At 46.9% G+C, this 16,792-nt stretch overlaps 2 protein-coding genes across 2 annotated transcripts in view; one reads left to right on the top strand and one right to left on the bottom strand.

The window, feature by feature from the left end:
• Positions 1-329: 329 nt before the first annotated feature.
• Positions 330-16,792, bottom strand: part of LOC310993866 (major histocompatibility complex class I-related gene protein-like) — a gene marked incomplete at its 3' end in the record, with an annotated part of 77,140 nt that continues 60,677 nt past the window's right edge. The window contains exons 5-7 of the mRNA XM_083982349.1: positions 1,970-2,118; positions 1,196-1,321; positions 330-353 (exon numbers count right to left, since the gene is read on the bottom strand). Coding sequence (XP_083838475.1) covers positions 330-353; positions 1,196-1,321; positions 1,970-2,118 — 299 coding nt within the window. The remainder of the gene's footprint in view (positions 354-1,195; positions 1,322-1,969; positions 2,119-16,792) is intronic.
• LOC310993794 (major histocompatibility complex class I-related gene protein-like) lies at positions 2,127-5,292 on the top strand (the record flags this gene model as incomplete). The annotated part of the gene is made up of 6 exons (XM_083982273.1): positions 2,127-2,133; positions 2,664-2,942; positions 4,193-4,495; positions 4,862-4,963; positions 5,064-5,081; positions 5,243-5,292. 6 exons carry the CDS (start codon positions 2,127-2,129, stop codon positions 5,290-5,292), a joined length of 759 nt encoding a protein of 252 aa, XP_083838399.1.

The following is a 16,792-nucleotide window of genomic DNA, read 5'->3' as shown; positions in this document are numbered from 1 at the left end:
TCTACTTAAATTGTATCTTTATTTATATGTATTATATACTATATACATATATATATATATTCTACAACCACTTAAGTGTAGGCTACACACTTATCAGTGGTTGTAGAGCCAGTTGTAGGATGCTGCCAGTTCGAGGAGCATCCTGACTGAATCAGTTGGTCAAACAGGTTGAACAAAATCTAATACATATAAATAAATAAAGATACAATGTAGTCTTTTTTATTTATGTCAATTTATAGTAGACTGGCCCTGCTTCTCTGCAGCTCCATGTCTGTTATCATATAGGCTACCTCCCCTAAATGTTCATGTTGCTGCAGATTGAACCGGTTCTAGGGGATTTTACTTCTCTTACTCTGACAGAAGGATACACACTCACAGTCACGTCAACTCGGTATCTGTTTCACTTCAGTGCTCAGACGTGACAGCAACCACATATGAGTCTTAGTAGGCTACGTGTTCTTCACTCCACAACTTTTCAGAAACTTACATATCAGCAACTTGTCTTGAACATTTTTTGACACACATTCAACAGGAAGGATTAATTTCGTGAACCGCTCCACCCCTCATGATCTCCACCACTTTAGTAGCCATCGACTCATGTCCTTCCTCTTTTCTCTTTCACTTTATGTTTCTTCCTTTGGCTGTGTGCAATTCAAACCACTCATCAGTGAGTGAGCATATACAGTACATGCAGCCAGAGAGGGCAGACTGGCAAGATGTTGTAGAACTTATCATCAGTGTAGCTACATGTACAAGCCTATCTCATATAAAGTTGACCTCAGACTTATTGATCTCGAAAGTTTGAATGCGTGAATATCTTTCCAACTTTACTGAAGTATAGGACTTTTGGAAAACCTACAGTCTGATCATCAGTCCTTTGTTCGTCTGGAAAAACAAAATGAAGACTTTACTGTTGTTTCTTCTTCTCTGTCACAGTTCATCAGCAGGTAGGATCACATTTAAATATTTAACTCTTCTCTTTACTTTACTTTCTACTCAGCTCTGGATTTTGCTCCTGTGTTACACTGCTGCATGGTTTGTTTTCACTTTTTTTCTAAAGGATTTTCAGCTGAATCTGACTGAATATATCACATTTATGATGAGTGTAGGTTTATATTATAATAATAAATGTGTCTGTTCTACAGTGAAACACACCATAGCGTTTTTCTCCACTGTATCTTCTGGAGTCACAAACCTCCCTGAGTTTGTTGGTGTTGCACTGGTTGACGACACTGAGGCTGCTCAGTGCAACAGCAACACAAACACAGTTGAACCAAAGCACACCTTGGCGAAACGAGCGCTGGATGAGAACCCTGAACACCTGCATTGGTACAAAAGAGAGTGTTTTGAAGAGCTGCCTTTCTCTAGAGCCACGATGGACCAAATCAAGCAGCGTCTTAACCACAGCGGAGGTAGGTACAGTCTGTATTATGTCATTAATATTTTTTGCTGTTAAACAATGGTCAATCTACAGATTATCAACATAATCATCAGTAAACATTAAGTAGGGTGAAGTTCACCTGAAACTTCTCATAACCAACTGAATCAGTGACAGACTCTTTAAAGTAAAACAGCTTTGTGTTGTTTGTTCCCTGTGTCACTTTGTTGATGTTACAAACTAAACACACCAGAGCTCTTCTTATGTTATGTCACCCCGTTCACTCCGTTCCCCATCTGCCGCACTGCTTTCCACCCCCTCCTTCTCACTTACCACACTTGGTGCTCGGGCTTTTAGCTGTTCTGCACCTAGACTCTGGAATTCACTCCCACTACACATATGCACTCTGGACTCCATCGACACCTTCAAATCCCACCTCAAGACACACCTTTTTAAGTTATCCTACTCCCTATAACACTCTGTCCCCTAACCATTTTATCCACCTTATCTATGTTTCTAGCCACACTGTATTTTTTTTGTATGTATTCATGTATGTGCTATTGTATTTATACCTGTTTTGTTTCTTCTTACATGTAAGGTGACCTTGGGTTTTTGAAAGGCGCCAACAAATACTGTAAAATGTATTATTATTATTATTATTATTATTATTATTATTATTATTATTATTATTATTATTATTATTATTATTATGTGTGTGTTTGTGCTGTTATGTGTTTGTGCTATGAGCATGTGGTGTGCGAGCCACCAAATGGAATTGCCCTTTAAGGGATTAATAAAGTAGTCTTGAGTCTTGAAAATGAAACCTTTTATTATTTTATGATGCAAACACTGAATAGAAGTGAAAAAAGCACGCACATCCCCGTAGCCCAATGTTGGGGGGGTTGCTGGACCAAAAAAATGAACTGAAGGTGAAAAAAAACACTGACCAACATAATAACCACAGTGATCAAATATAAAGTGTTAGTCAAAAAAGAAAGAAAAGAAAAAATGGCCCACTCTCCGCCTCCCCACACAGATGAACAGGGGTTAAACTAAGACATTACCCACATTAATATGACCCAATTCTCTATAATCACTGTGGCTGTTGAAAAATAATGATATTCTTTAATTATATCACAAATACTAAAAACAAAACCATAACCAACCAAAATATAAATAACAAATCCACTCCCCAAATAATTTAGGGATCCTATGGATATAAGGTCTAACAATGATCATCTGACCAGAGGTGACATCATCTGTCCTTTAACTGTCTCTGTCTCAGGTGTCCACATCTTACAGAGGTTGAATGGATGTGAATGGGACGATGAGACTGGAGAAGTTGATGGATTTAGCCAGTTTGGTTATGATGGAGAAGACTTCCTGTCACTGGACCTGAAGACAGAGACATGGGTCGCTCCAAAACCACAGGCTGTCGTCACCAAACTGAGATGGGATGCTGAGAAATGGAGAACCCACTACACTGTGGACTTCATAACTCAGATTTGTCCTGAGTGGCTGAAGATGTACATGAACTATGGGAAGGACTTTCTGTTGAGAAAAGGTAGAGTCACATGACCTGATGTAGTTTGGGTCCATGGCACTGGTCCAACCTCCCATTAGTCCGACCTCCCATTGGTTCGAACTCCCATTGGTCCGACAATCGGAGTAATGAGAGTTCGAACTAATGGGAGGTCCTCATTAGTTCGAACTGGGCTAGTTAACATTAGTCCAACTCTCCATTCTTACCGTTCACTATGCATTTATATAATTATTCATATAGGCTCCACCTGTCAATAAGACACACGTGGAAGAAGACGTGCAGTTTATTGTGTTTTACCAACGAGGAGCTGTCATTACGCACGACTTTTACGCACTGCTGCGCGCTCATTAGTGTCCATAATTAAACCTTGACATTCATATCAAATCAAACTTACATTACAGACAGGTATACAGACAGGTGGATTGGGTTCTCTCTCTCTCTCCCACTCCGAACAGACAGGCGGACGCAATCAGAAAGGAAACGGAGGCTGCACATTGATCCTTTTTTCCTTTCTGGGATCAAACGGATCATGTGCAAAACAAGCACTTCATATTAATAACATATAACGCTCATTATGCTTCCAGCCTGTCTAGCCTCTACCTGGTGTTTTTACTAAACTTAACCAACTCCTTTCTCCATTGCCTGAACCTAACCAAAGCGAAATTTACCTTTTTTCCTAACTCAGTCTGCTGTCAGCAGGAGCGGCGGCTGCAGCAGGCTCGCGCCCGTGAAGTGAGCTTGTCACAAAGTAGCGATGACAGTTCGAACTAACGGGACCACCCATTGGTTCGACCTCCTATTGGTCCGACTTGGTTGATTTTGTCGGAGTAACGGGAGGTCGAACCAATGGGAGGTCGGACCAGTGGGTATTTTGTCGGAGTAATGGGAGGTCGAATCAATGGGAGGTCGGACCAATGGGCAGTTCCCATGTAGTTTGATGATCACAACAATATTGATATCGACCAGTCAGAATGAATCACCACTGTATCATCACTCCTCAGTCTGACATCACCTTGTTTTAAGACCTGAGTTGGTCCTGACCAATCAGGAGAGACTGACCTGTTTGGTGTTCTGACATCACTCTCAGTCGACTGGTGATAGTCAGTGAACAGTTAGTTTGAGTGAAGTCACTTTCACTTCTTCACTGTTAGAAGAGAGAGATGCTGTTGTTGTTATGTGGAGCTGTCAGAAGATGAATGTGTGAGTCTGAACATGTAGTGGAGACCAACGACCACCAGTCTAACTTACCTGTTGTCTCTCTCTCTCTCCAGTCCCCCCCTCAGTGTCTCTCCTCCAGAAGACTCCCTCCTCTCCAGTCAGCTGCCACGCTACAGGTTTCTACCCTCACAGAGCCCTGATGTTCTGGACCAAAGATGGAGAAGATCTTTATGAGGACGTGGACCAAGGAGAGATCCTCCCCAACCATGATGGATCCTTCCAGATGAGTGTTGACCTGGACGTCTCATCAGTCAAAGCTGAAGACTGGAGGAGGTACGACTGTGTGTTTCATCTCTCTGGAGTGAAGGACGACATCGTCACCAAACTGGACAAAGCTCACATCAGGACCAACATGGGTAAGAGTGACATCAGCAGCTCCTGGATGTGATGTCATCATGCCTGTGGTTTGTTGGGTATTTTAGTCTTTGTTCTACAGTTGAGTTGTGAATTCATCTTCAACAACAGTTGTGAACATAGATACAGTGGTTTAAAAGCTGAGCAGCTCATCTCTTGGTTAATAAACCTCATCAACTAAGTGCAGCAGGGCAGCACTGTGCACAAACTAGAGATGGTTGACAAGTTTCCAGAGACAATAACCTGCTGCCTCCACAAGGGGGCAGTAAATTACCAGATTAATGTAAACAGACATCAGCTCCTACACTCTTGTGTTCTGACCTGTTTATCTGTTCTGGTCTTAAAATGTGATATTTTATATTGACCAGAGAAGCCCAGTAACACCACCGTCCCTATCATCTCTGCACTGGTTCCTCTGGCTCTCATCCTCATCGCTGTCACTGGATTCATGGTTTATAAACAGAAGAAAGGTGAGAGAGAAAAATAGACAAATGATTTTAGTCTTTGAGTTTAGATCAATCAACCACATCCTGTTATTTACAACTAATTTGTCTTTTCTCTCATTTTCAGCCAAAGACCGTCCATCCTGTACGTAAAAATATATATTTCAAATTACCTTGTACAGTAACTTAGATTTTTGGATAATTGTGTTGATTTTCTACATTTAAGACTGTTGTATCTAAAAGTTGAGTGCTGGTTAAATGGACTTCCCACAGTTTGACACAACCAGTGTGTTTCTGATCTTACAGCTCCTGAAAACAGCTCTGAACTCTCTGAGCGTCTGAATCCAGAAACCTGACTGACAAACACTCAATAAGTGACCTCACATGGGATGGAAGAAGTCAACACTTTAACATTAACTAACCCTGTCATATTATCCAGCTAAAAGAGTCTCAGTGTTCAGCAGCTTTATTGATTCCTTTTAACATAAGTAGGATGTTTTTATTCTGTTTTTTAATCATGGTTCTTGTTTTATCATTAATCTTGTGTTGATTATACTCTAGTGTTTTACAATGACTCATGAATCACATGTGCACATAAACACTGAATACAGTGTTGAAATCTTCTTTCTTGATGTTTTATTATGAAGACGAAGATCATTGGAGAACATTCATGACATTTTTAGTAAAATTGGTGGAAACCAGATAATCAGTGATGCTGGTTGGACTGATAAGTGGGACATGAAGTTTTATATCAAACCAGTTGGACCAGTCCATGTGGTTTAGTCTAACCAGATAATAAGGCCGAGGAAGCGGCTGCAGAGTGGCTGCTCTTTGACTGAGTGAGAGGAAGAATTAAAAGCTGCTTGTAGCAACATTAACTGAGGGTCAGTGAAGGCATCGTCTGTCTGTCAGAGGCTCAGTAGATTCATGACGACACAAGCTGACACCCACTGCAGGTCTGATGACAGGCCCAAAGCCATCTGACTGGAGAACTGGTCGTTACAGGATCATCAGAGATCACATGTATTGTTCTGTCTTTTCTCTCTGATGTTTCACTTTTCAATAAAAACCTCCAACAGTCAAAGTCCTCATGTTGTGTCTGTTGTTCCAGGGACATGGATGTTAGCTGAGCAGTCAGTCTCCTCACAGATCAGTGTCCACTGAGTTCAACAGGGTCTTGATTCATGTTTCTGCAGGCCCGTGCAGAGACCTTTGGAGGGCCAGGTGCTCAAAAGAAAAAAAAGGCATAAAAACTATATAGGAGCCATTTTTTATGTTGTGTAGGTATTTACTTTTCCACAAGGGTGCAGTATTGTTTCTGTTGCTTTCTTTTACCCCAGCATCTGCCCCAGCTGTTTGAGACCAGAAGAGCTGATTAGTTTGAGTTGAGTGGTGGTGGGAGAAACACAGTTTTTACACGACAGCCAGAGAATCAATAGAAAACTTTTTGTTTGTCAACTTACCTTATCTTTTTTGTTGAAATAAACGGGAACCTCACCCAAAGAGATCACCTTTGCAACCTTTCTTTTTTATTCACTCTGGCATCGAGTCAAGAACCATCCCAAACCACCAGGTGACAGATTTTGTTTTTTTTTAAATAGTCACCACATATATATATATATATATATATATATATATATATATATATATATATATATATATATATATATATATATATATATATAGCAGTGATCATAATAATGATGAAAAAAGAAAGTACATTAAAGTATATAATATATATATATATAGAGCAATAATGCTCAGAACACCACCAAACATCATCAACAGTACAAACACGGTCCCAGCCCATAATACGAGGCACCAAACATCTTGTCACCGGCCAGCCCTGTCCCTTTAAGACCGTGGCCGGTGTGTGTGTGTGACGTAGTGGTGCAGGAAGGTAAACAGAAACGAAAAAGACATCTACAGTGATAGAGGCACAAAAAGAGAGCTAGGTGCTGTTAATGCTATAGTGTTTAGTCTGCAACAGTGTCCAGAGTTTGACCAGGCCCAGTATTGTGTTCTGCTCTTGATACACTGAGGAATTAAATGTGCGGTTCTGCACGAACGGTTCGACTTCGTCCTCCTTCCTTCCTACACTTTGGCCCGGACTCCAAGACGCCAGTTACCAGCAACGAGCCAAATATAATAACCAGCTCCCAACTACGGTTCGGACAGAGAGAGAGGGTTAAAAAGGTAACACTGGGGGCTCGCCCGGGGTACAAAGTTTGCCCAAGAAAGAGGAGAAAAGATAAGAAGAAATAAAAAGAGCCGCGAATGCGAGAAAATGGCGGCGGTACGCGCTAATGTTGATGTTGTGAGACACGGGAAGCTAACGTTAAGCAGCCCAAACGTTAGCACCAATCCGTTTTTAACGGACATAAGAGACATTGTTCGAGCTGATGTGGACTCGGTTGACCCAACGGGTGGCAGATGTGTCGGCGGCGGGGAGAGCTGCAACCCATTTTGCGTTAGCATGGAGCTAACCACCGGAGCAGCGGAGCTAACCACCGGAGCAACGGAGCTAACCACGGGCGGAGCGGCGGTGCGTCCAGGGACAGCGCTGCTCGGCGGTGCATGGTTACCGACCCCCCCGCCTTCAGTACTGACTAATCCTTTCCGTACGCCGGCAAAGCAGGAGACCGCAGCGGACAGTGAGTCTATGTTTCCCCCTCAATATTGTTATGATGGCCCCCGAAATATGGTTGCTACCCCAGCCGCGGCCGTACATTATGGCACAAACAATGACTTTTATCAGACTTTTGACAGCCGGCCGGCAAACCCCTTTCCCCCCGTGAACAATGTTGACAGCCGGCCGGCAAACCCCTTTTCCCCCGTGAACAATGTGTATGCCGCGGAAAACGCCCCATCCGCTCTGGCCCGTCCACCCGCTCCCCAGCCTGCTGTGTCCCCCTTCACGCCATGTATGTCCCAGTCTGTGAGACGCGGTTATGCAGAACGGACTCATGATTATTACTCTCCCCCCCACTGTGATGCACCACTCCACCACTCCACCCCCTGGGGTAGAGAGCCTGACTCCAGTGGACAGCCCAGCTGGAGAAGAGCCAAGTCCGCACCACAACGTCTTTCCTCCCGCATGGTGCGTGGCGGTGATTGTGTGGACAGTAGCGATGAGGAACAGTATGAGAGAAGAGAGAGAATCCCCACTTTACAACCGGGTCGTTTTGATGGATCAGGCTCATGGAAAGACTTTCTTTACCTGTTTGAAAGCTGTGCCCAGGCTAACCACTGGTCGGAGAAGACCATGGCTGTCCAGCTCAGATTCAGCCTGACCGGTGCTGCTGGTGCTATTGTCCATAAGAACCCCAGATCTACTCGATGGAGTTACCAGCGGATTGTGGATGAAGTGGACGCTGCCTACGGGCCATGTTCAGAGCATGCAGCAGCCATAGGCATTGAACTGAGACAGAGAGTGAGAGGGCCGAGTGAAGCTCTGCACAGTCTGAGGGATGATATCTACGAGAAAGTTTCCATCGTGTATGCTGATCGTACAGAGCGGGAACAGGACGCCATCAGCGTGGAGGTCTTCACCAACGCCTTGGCTGATGCTGAGGTGGTTCAAAGGTTGCTGGAGGAGCAGCCTCGCACCCTGGCCAGAGCATACGAAGTAGCACACAGGTACGAGACAACCAGAAGGGCTGCCAGAGCGGTTACCCAGCTGATGCAGCCAGGTCAACGGAGTTTGGCAGAGCGGAGAGCCAGGGCGGCGACGGTAAGAGAAGAGACAAGTGTGATGCTGTGTGATGAGCCAGTAGGGGTAGCTGCTGGGTCCACCAACCCACCAGACAGAAAAGCAAGATTTCACCAGCGGTGGCCGCCAAAGAGACACAGAAATGTTGAACTTACCTCAGCGGAGATCATCTGCCACAACTGCTCTGGTGTAGGGCATCTGCAGAGGAACTGCCCTTCTCCTCGTCGACCCAAACAGCTCACCTCGAGTGTCAACCTGACCCCAGCTCCCCACCCAGGCACAGTGGTTACCTGCACCAGCGGCCTGGAAGGTGAGATGAGTGTTAAAATACTGGTGCATGGACTGGAAATGTGTGCTCTGCTAGACTCCGCTGCTCAGAGAAATGTGCTACCTCTCCGCCACTTTGACTCTATTCCTGTCGAGTTCAGACCTCAGATCCAGCCCTCCACCGCAGAGGTCTTGCAGGGCATCGGACCCAAGGGTTTGACAGTCATGGGGGAAGTCAATCTGCCAGTGCACGCGGGGAGCAGGATAACCAATGTGAATTTCATCATCGCCGACACCGCTGAGGGCACCGAGATTATCCTGGGGCACCCTTTTCTGCGGCAGGCACGTGCGCACCTGGACTATGGGCGCAGAGAGATAACCCTCTTCGGCGAAAAGGTTCCCCGCTTCAACCCAAACCACCAGCCCGAGGTACATATCGTCCGAGTGGCCCGCACAACCGTGCTGGCGTCGGGTTGTGAATATGTAGTGCCCGGCACTGCCCGCCTCCGCCACGCTGCTGAGGGAGACATGATGTTGAGCCCCACCAAAGGTTTCATCGAAAAGCACCATGTGTTAGTGGCCCGCATTGTTGTTCAGATGCAGCAATCTACCAACGTCCCCATCAGAGTCTTCAACCCTGGCACTGCACCTGTCACCCTAAGGAAGGGGGCCGTGGCCGGGCTCCTTCAGCCAGCGAAAGTTATGGGAGAGGTAGAGCTCCAGCCAATGGAGGCCTCAACAGTGTCTGAGCCTGTTAATTCTGTCTCTGCTTCTGTCCCCAGTCACCTGCAGTCTCTGTACGCCGAGAGTTGTGCCAGCCTGTCGGAGGATGACCGCAGTAGGGTGGCCCGCCTGCTGCAATCGTACAGCAACGTCTTCTCCACGGGGCCCACAGACCTCGGCCGCACTAACCTCGTACAGCATGATATCCTGACCATCCCTGGGCCACCTGTAAAACACCCCCCACGCAGGATGGCCAGCGACAAACAGCTTGCAGCCGACCAACAGGTGCAGCAGAGCCTGGAGAGCGGTGTAGCACAACCCAGCAACAGCAGCTGGGCTGCACCGATCGTGATGGTAAGAAAAAAAGATCAGAGCCTACGGTTATGTGTGGATTACCGACCCTTAAACGAACGGACCATCAAGGACGCCTATCCCCTGCCACGCATCCAGGATACTCTGGATACACTCTCCACTGCCAAGTACTTCAGCACCTTGGACTTAACATCCGGCTACTGGCAGGTGGAAATGACGCCAAGGGCCCGCAAAGCTGCAGCTTTCTGCACACGGAAAGGACTCTTTGAATGGAACGTGATGCCGTTCGGGCTTTGTAACGCGCCGGCCACGTTTCAACGCCTCATGGATCGTGTCCTGGCTGGGCTGCAGTGGGAGACGTGCTTGGTGTACCTCGATGATATTATTGTTCTGGGGCGGGATGCTACTGAAATGCTGGAGCGCCTCAGCCAAGTGTTCACCAGGCTACGGGAAGCCAACCTCAAGCTGAAGCCTTCCAAGTGCTGCCTGTTCCGGGAGGAAGTGTCCTATCTGGGGCACATCGTCTCTGCCAGAGGTGTCGCCACTGACCCCCAAAAGATCCAGAAAGTGGTTGAGTGGCCGACGCCCCGAAACATCTCAGAGGTACGTCAGTTCGTCGGCTTGGCTTCTTATTACAGACGTTTCGTGCAGGATTTTGCCACGCTTGCCAAGCCGCTCCATGAACTCACCAAAAAGTATGCCCGCTTCGACTGGACAACGGAATGCCAGGAAGCATTCGAGGCGCTGAAAAGCCAGCTGACATCTGCGCCTGTGCTAGGCTACCCCCTCGACGACGGTGAGTTGTTTCTCGACACCGACGCCAGTGATTGGGGAATCGGGGCAGTCCTCTCCCAAACACAAAGGGGTGAGGAGAGGGTCCTAGCCTATGGGAGCAGGCGGCTGTCGGCTACGGAGCAAAATTACTGCACCACCAGACGCGAGCTCCTGGCAGCGGTGGAGTTCGCCTCCCATTTCAGGCAATACCTGCTAGGACGGCCGTTTACCCTCCGGACAGACCACAGCAGCCTGCGCTGGTTGACGAGACTGAGAGAGCCAGAGGGCCAGCTTGCCCGCTGGTTAGAGAAACTGGCAGAGTACGATTTCCAGGTGATCCATCGCCCCGGGAGACACCACCAAAATGCGGACGCACTCTCCAGGAGGCCGTGCCGTGAGTCATGTCCATGTACGGTGCCAGAGCCTAATCTAAGTGCCCAGCGTCAGCATAAGGCGGTGCAGTGCAGCCTAGATGACTTTTCGGCTGAGGAAGTTGCCACGGAAACATTCACAGAGCAACCGCCAGTGGGGGTAGTGGAGCTTGACTACTGTGGGGGCCGTTTAACATCTAAGCCAGAGTTTCCGCCAGTGGGGGTAGAGGTCACCTCCAGCGACGACAGCTATGGCAGTGCTCCCACCCGTCCAAGCATCCACAAGGTGAGTGAGCCAGCTCACACTAACCTGTTCTGCGGCTGGACCCAGGAACAGTTGAACCACGCCCAACTAACTGACCCGGATATATCGCCAGTAAGGGAGTGGATGGACGCAGGAGACCGACCATCGTGGACTGACGTGGCCCCCTGCAGTCCAGCTGCCAAAGCCTACTGGGCGCAATGGAAACGACTCTATCGGAAGGATGGAGTCTTGCTGAGGAAATTCTACTGCACAGAAGGTCAAGTGTTCTACCCCCAGATCCTGTTGCCCCGCCTGTACCGTGCCTCCGTGTTGGAACAGATGCATGATGGGCCAGTGGGCGGTCACTTCGGGGTGGAGAGAACCCTTGCACGCCTTAAGACCAGGTACTTCTGGTATAATATGAAAGATGATGTCACACTCTGGTGCCGCACCTGCACAAGCTGCGCTTCGAAGGCTCGCCCGAAGAAAACCCCTCAGGCTGCTATGGGTACAGTGCGGGTTGGTGCTCCCATGGAGCGGATAGCAGTCGATTTGATGGGACCCCTGAACGAAACAGAGAGGTGTAACCGCTACATACTTGTAGTACAGGACTACTTCAGCAAATGGGTGGAGGCCTACCCTGTCCCCAACGAGCAGGCAGTGACGGTGGCAGAAAAGATCACCTCCGAGTGGGTGTGTAGATTTGGAGCCCCTCAGTGCCTGCACAGTGACCAGGGCACCAACTTTGAATCAGCCGTGTTCCAGGAGATGTGCGCACTACTGGGAATTGACAAGACACGAACAACACCATTTCATCCTCAGTCTGACGGCCAAGTGGAGCGCTTTAATGCCACCTTGCAGAAAATATTAGCCACCACTGCTGAGCGCTGCCATTGGGACTGGGATGTCATGATTCCATATGCAGTGATGGCTTATAGAGCAACCAAACACAGTTCCACAGGCCTGACGCCCAACATGATGCTCTTTGGAAGAGAGATAACTGAGCCAATTGACCTGGTTGCTGGTCTGCCCCCGGATACTGACAACTTGAACACACCTCCACAGTATGTCCAGCAGCTCAGACAAAAGATTGGAGCTCTCACACCAGCTGGCACGGGAAGTGCTGGGAAAATCTGTTGAACGGGCCAAACGACAGTACGACAAAAACATCTGTCAGGTGCAACACAAAGTTGGTGATGCAGTCTGGTACCTGATAAAAGGGACAAAGAGGGTGAAAGACAGGGTACGGAAATTCTTACCTTCCTACGAGGGCCCTTATTTCGTTGTGGGACAGCTGGACGACTTGGTCTACCGGATCAAAAAGAGCCCAAGAGCAAAGACCAAAGTAGTCCACCACGACAGGCTCAAGCCCTACCACTCCAGGGCCCCGCTGGACACTACCTGGGTCCTCCAAGATGCTGGCACCTGGGCACCAGTGGAGGTGTTGCCGCCTTCACCAGACTCCAGCTCCCTCACTCCAGACATCGACAGTCGTAACCGGGACAACGCTTCATCAGACACAGAGGATGGAGCCCTGGAGGCCCTTCCGGGTCTCTACTCCTCATCTCCAGACCAGCCTAGCTGCAGCCAGCTCCCTGTTCTTCCTGCTCAGCCCCAACTGGATGGGGCTGGCACTCAGTCGGCTGCCGGGGGACAGGATCATCGTCCTCTGTTGAACTCTATGCCTCTCCAGAGACCCCAGAGGGGTCGCCGACCACCAGACATGTTTGGTGACTGGGTAAGTCACTAAACCCAGTTTGAAGGAAAGAGAAGAACTTATATTGACCTGAGGTAGGGTGTAGGCGGATCGCTGCCCTCCTCAGAGAGAAAAAAAAAGAAAAAAAAAGTTCCATAAATGTTTGAAGCTGTAACTGTTCTATAACGTTTGTACATTTTTGCATACTTTTATGGGCCTATTTAGTAGTTAACTGACTAATTTGAGTGATCTGGACACTGTTTAGCTGCATTTATTGGTTTTAACACCCTGCACCTTTGAGTTAACTTGAGAATACAATAGAAACCTGCACAAACAAAAGAGACTTTGATTTGTTATATGTAATTAAGGTGTAATAGCTAATTCACTTCACTTGTGTCTTAAAGTAACAGAAGACTCGTTTACAGTAGATAGTTTAATGGACGACATTACTTCCTTTCAGTATGGACTGTGAATGTTATTTTGCTGCTCGGTTACAGCTCTATGGGAAGGATATGCAGCACGCTTCCATGGACGTTATATCAACATTGTCCTTCACCTGAAGTTGTTTTGCCACAAGAGGAAGGCTCATTCAAAGACTGTGGGAAACAAGGGTTGCTATGGGAAATGTTTGAATTTCTAATGTCTCATGTTTCTTTTCCTTAGTTGTAACATGCTGGAGTGATGTTAAAGTGTGAATCATCATCCAGAGTGGGGGTAGTGTCACCGGCCAGCCCTGTCCCTTTAAGACCGTGGCCGGTGTGTGTGTGTGACGTAGTGGTGCAGGAAGGTAAACAGAAACGAAAAAGACATCTACAGTGATAGAGGCACAAAAAGAGAGCTAGGTGCTGTTAATGCTATAGTGTTTAGTCTGCAACAGTGTCCAGAGTTTGACCAGGCCCAGTATTGTGTTCTGCTCTTGATACACTGAGGAATTAAATGTGCGGTTCTGCACGAACGGTTCGACTTCGTCCTCCTTCCTTCCTACACTTTGGCCCGGACTCCAAGACGCCAGTTACCAGCAACGAGCCAAATATAATAACCAGCTCCCAACTACGGTTCGGACAGAGAGAGAGGGTTAAAAAGGTAACAATCTGTTAGCTTAGCCTGCTTTCTATTGAAACAATATGAAAACAACTCACCCGCTCTCCTCCAGTTATACGCTATGCAGCAACTTTCCGTGTCCAGCATAGAGTCCAGGCACTGACAACACACGTCCGAGTCCGACTGGCAGCACAAACATCTGGTTTCAGTGGCCACCGACAGGCAGTGACCACCAGACTGACCACTTGATTCCCCCATATCCTATCTGTGATGTCTGCTTGTTACAGCCATGGTTACAGTACAGGTCAGCTGGCGTGTGTAACAATGGGAATTTTTGTTAGGAACCTTTATTCAGTTCAGTGTTACACACGGACATGTTTGTAGTGACACCACTGGAGTTACCGGACCGAGCTGAATGTAGAACCTGACGTGCTGAAGTTTAATAAAGTTTGTAACCCAGCAGGGTTAAGCAGTAAGAAAGTGTACGCTTCGTGTGATGAAGTAACAGACTTTAACAGCGTGGAGGCGATTACAGAGTGAAGTAGAGTCCCGCGCTCAAGGATGAATGTGTGTGTATTACTCCATGTAATGCAGCCAAGTTCCTATGTATCTTGCTTATCATTTTATAAAAGTTATTATCGAGTGTTCACAGGGAAATGAATGGAGAGAATTACGTAAACAAGCCGAAGATTGGACGCAACGTCACACGCGCGATTAGGACCATAGACTGATCAGGATGCCGTTCGTTGCCGGAAGAGACTGTCTGTAACATAGTGAAGCAGACATAAGGGACAACACGGCTGAGTTTATGGAGTTTGAGAACAACAACAACTGGTTTCATTTTGATGGGCGCCACTACCAGTTTGAGACCGAGTTTACTGAAGACAAGCTGAAGGAAATGGAGGCGTAAAGTCAAAGAGGGGCAGCTGCGGTGAAGACTATGTTCTGGAAATGGAGGCTAAAAGTGACAGAGGGAGAGAGCTGGTGGAGGATATGTGCTGGACCGGGGGGATTCAAGTGGTCAGTGTGGTCACTGCCTGCCAGTGGCCGCTGAAACCAGATGATTGTGCTGCCAGTTGGACTCGGACGTGTGTTGTCAGTGCCTGGACTCTGTGCTGGGCACGGAAAGTTGCTGCATAGCGTATAACTGGAGCAGGGTGGGTGAGTTGTTTTCATCTCTTTTCAATAGAAACCAGGCTAAGCTAACAGATGTTTGATGCCTCGTATTATGGGCTGGGACCCTGATTGTACTGTTGATGACATTTGGTGCTGTTTTGAGCCTTATTTGTGGCTATAAGTGGCTTTTTGATTGGTGGCTAGTGGATCCGTATACTGCGCTGTTTGTTATGGTGCGGCCATTGCTAAAGTTGCTACAACTAGAGAAGCTAGCGGTTAGCAGACTTCATCTCTCGAGGGGGGTCTAACTCGGTGTTACGGTGCGTTGGACCATGGGTTAAACTTACGCCGGAATATCCCTTTAAAGTAACATGAAGAACATGGTAAACATGATACAGTGCCTACCTGCTAAATATTAACATAGCACCGTACTTAATTCCTCTTGTCCTGTACATAGTGTGTTTCTTTTTCTTTTCAAATGATGTAATTTGTATGTTTATATATGTTTTCCACCAATTAGATGTAAGGGTGTGTTTCAGTACTTCGCCACTAGATTGCAACACCACTTTCCCACCATTCTGTAATCCAGTTTATCAATCATACGTCTAGAACGAATCAGTTTTTAGACCGAGATAGGACCGCCCGCCTGAGTAACATATGACCACAGAAATGAATACTGCAGATAGCCTAAAGAAATACAGTATAACTAAAATAACTAAATAAAAAGTAAAAGTACTTTGTCATTATCATCATGTGAGAAAGTGATCTGAGTTTACTTTAGTAGCAGACAAGCTGAGACAGAGAGCTCTGAAGAAACAGAACAGAAAAAACTGGTGTGAAACTTGTACAGAATAATCTTTGACACGAGTCACAGATTCAGGAGGCCCAGTTCATCGCTATGGAAACACATTTTTGATAAGAATTATGTCATGTCCTTTTGCACTACATGTGGTGACGATGACATCACGTGCCAAAACACCACACCTGAACGTCAACGCCTCAACCTTCCTCATTGTGGAAACAGCAGAGAGAAGTTAAAGCGTCTGTATCATCGGTCCTTTGTTCGTCTGGAAAAACAAAATGAAGACTTCACTGTTGTTTCTTCTTATCTGTCACAGTTCATCAGCAGGTAGGATCACAATCAAATATTGAACTCTTCTCTTTACTTTCTGCTCAGCTCTGGATTTTGCTCCTGTGTTACACTGCTGCATGGTTTGTTTTCACTTTTTTCTAAAGGATTTTTAGCTGAATCTGACAGAATATGTTACATTTATGATGAGTGGAGGTTTATATTATAATTAAAAAAATGTGTCTGTTCTACAGTGAAACACACCATAGCGTTTTTCTCCACTGTATCTTCTGGAGTCACAAACCTCCCTGAGTTTGTTGCTGTTGCGCTGGTTGACGACACTGAGGCTGCTCAGTGCAACAGCAACACAAACACAGTTGAACCAAAGCAGACCTTGGCAAAACAAGCGCTGGATGAGAACCCTGAACACCTGCAGTGGTACAAAACAGAGTGTTTTGAAGAGCTGCCTTTCTCTAGAGCCAGGATGGACCAAATCAAGCAGCGTTTTAACCACAGTGGAGGTAGGTACAG

Source organism: Trachurus trachurus (genome assembly GCF_905171665.1).
Source record: "Trachurus trachurus genome assembly, chromosome: 11".
In the NCBI taxonomy this organism is placed as follows: Eukaryota; Metazoa; Chordata; class Actinopteri; order Carangiformes; family Carangidae; genus Trachurus; species Trachurus trachurus.
The sequence above is the reverse complement of the archived record's forward strand: the minus strand, read 5'-3'. Positions and strand labels throughout refer to the sequence as shown.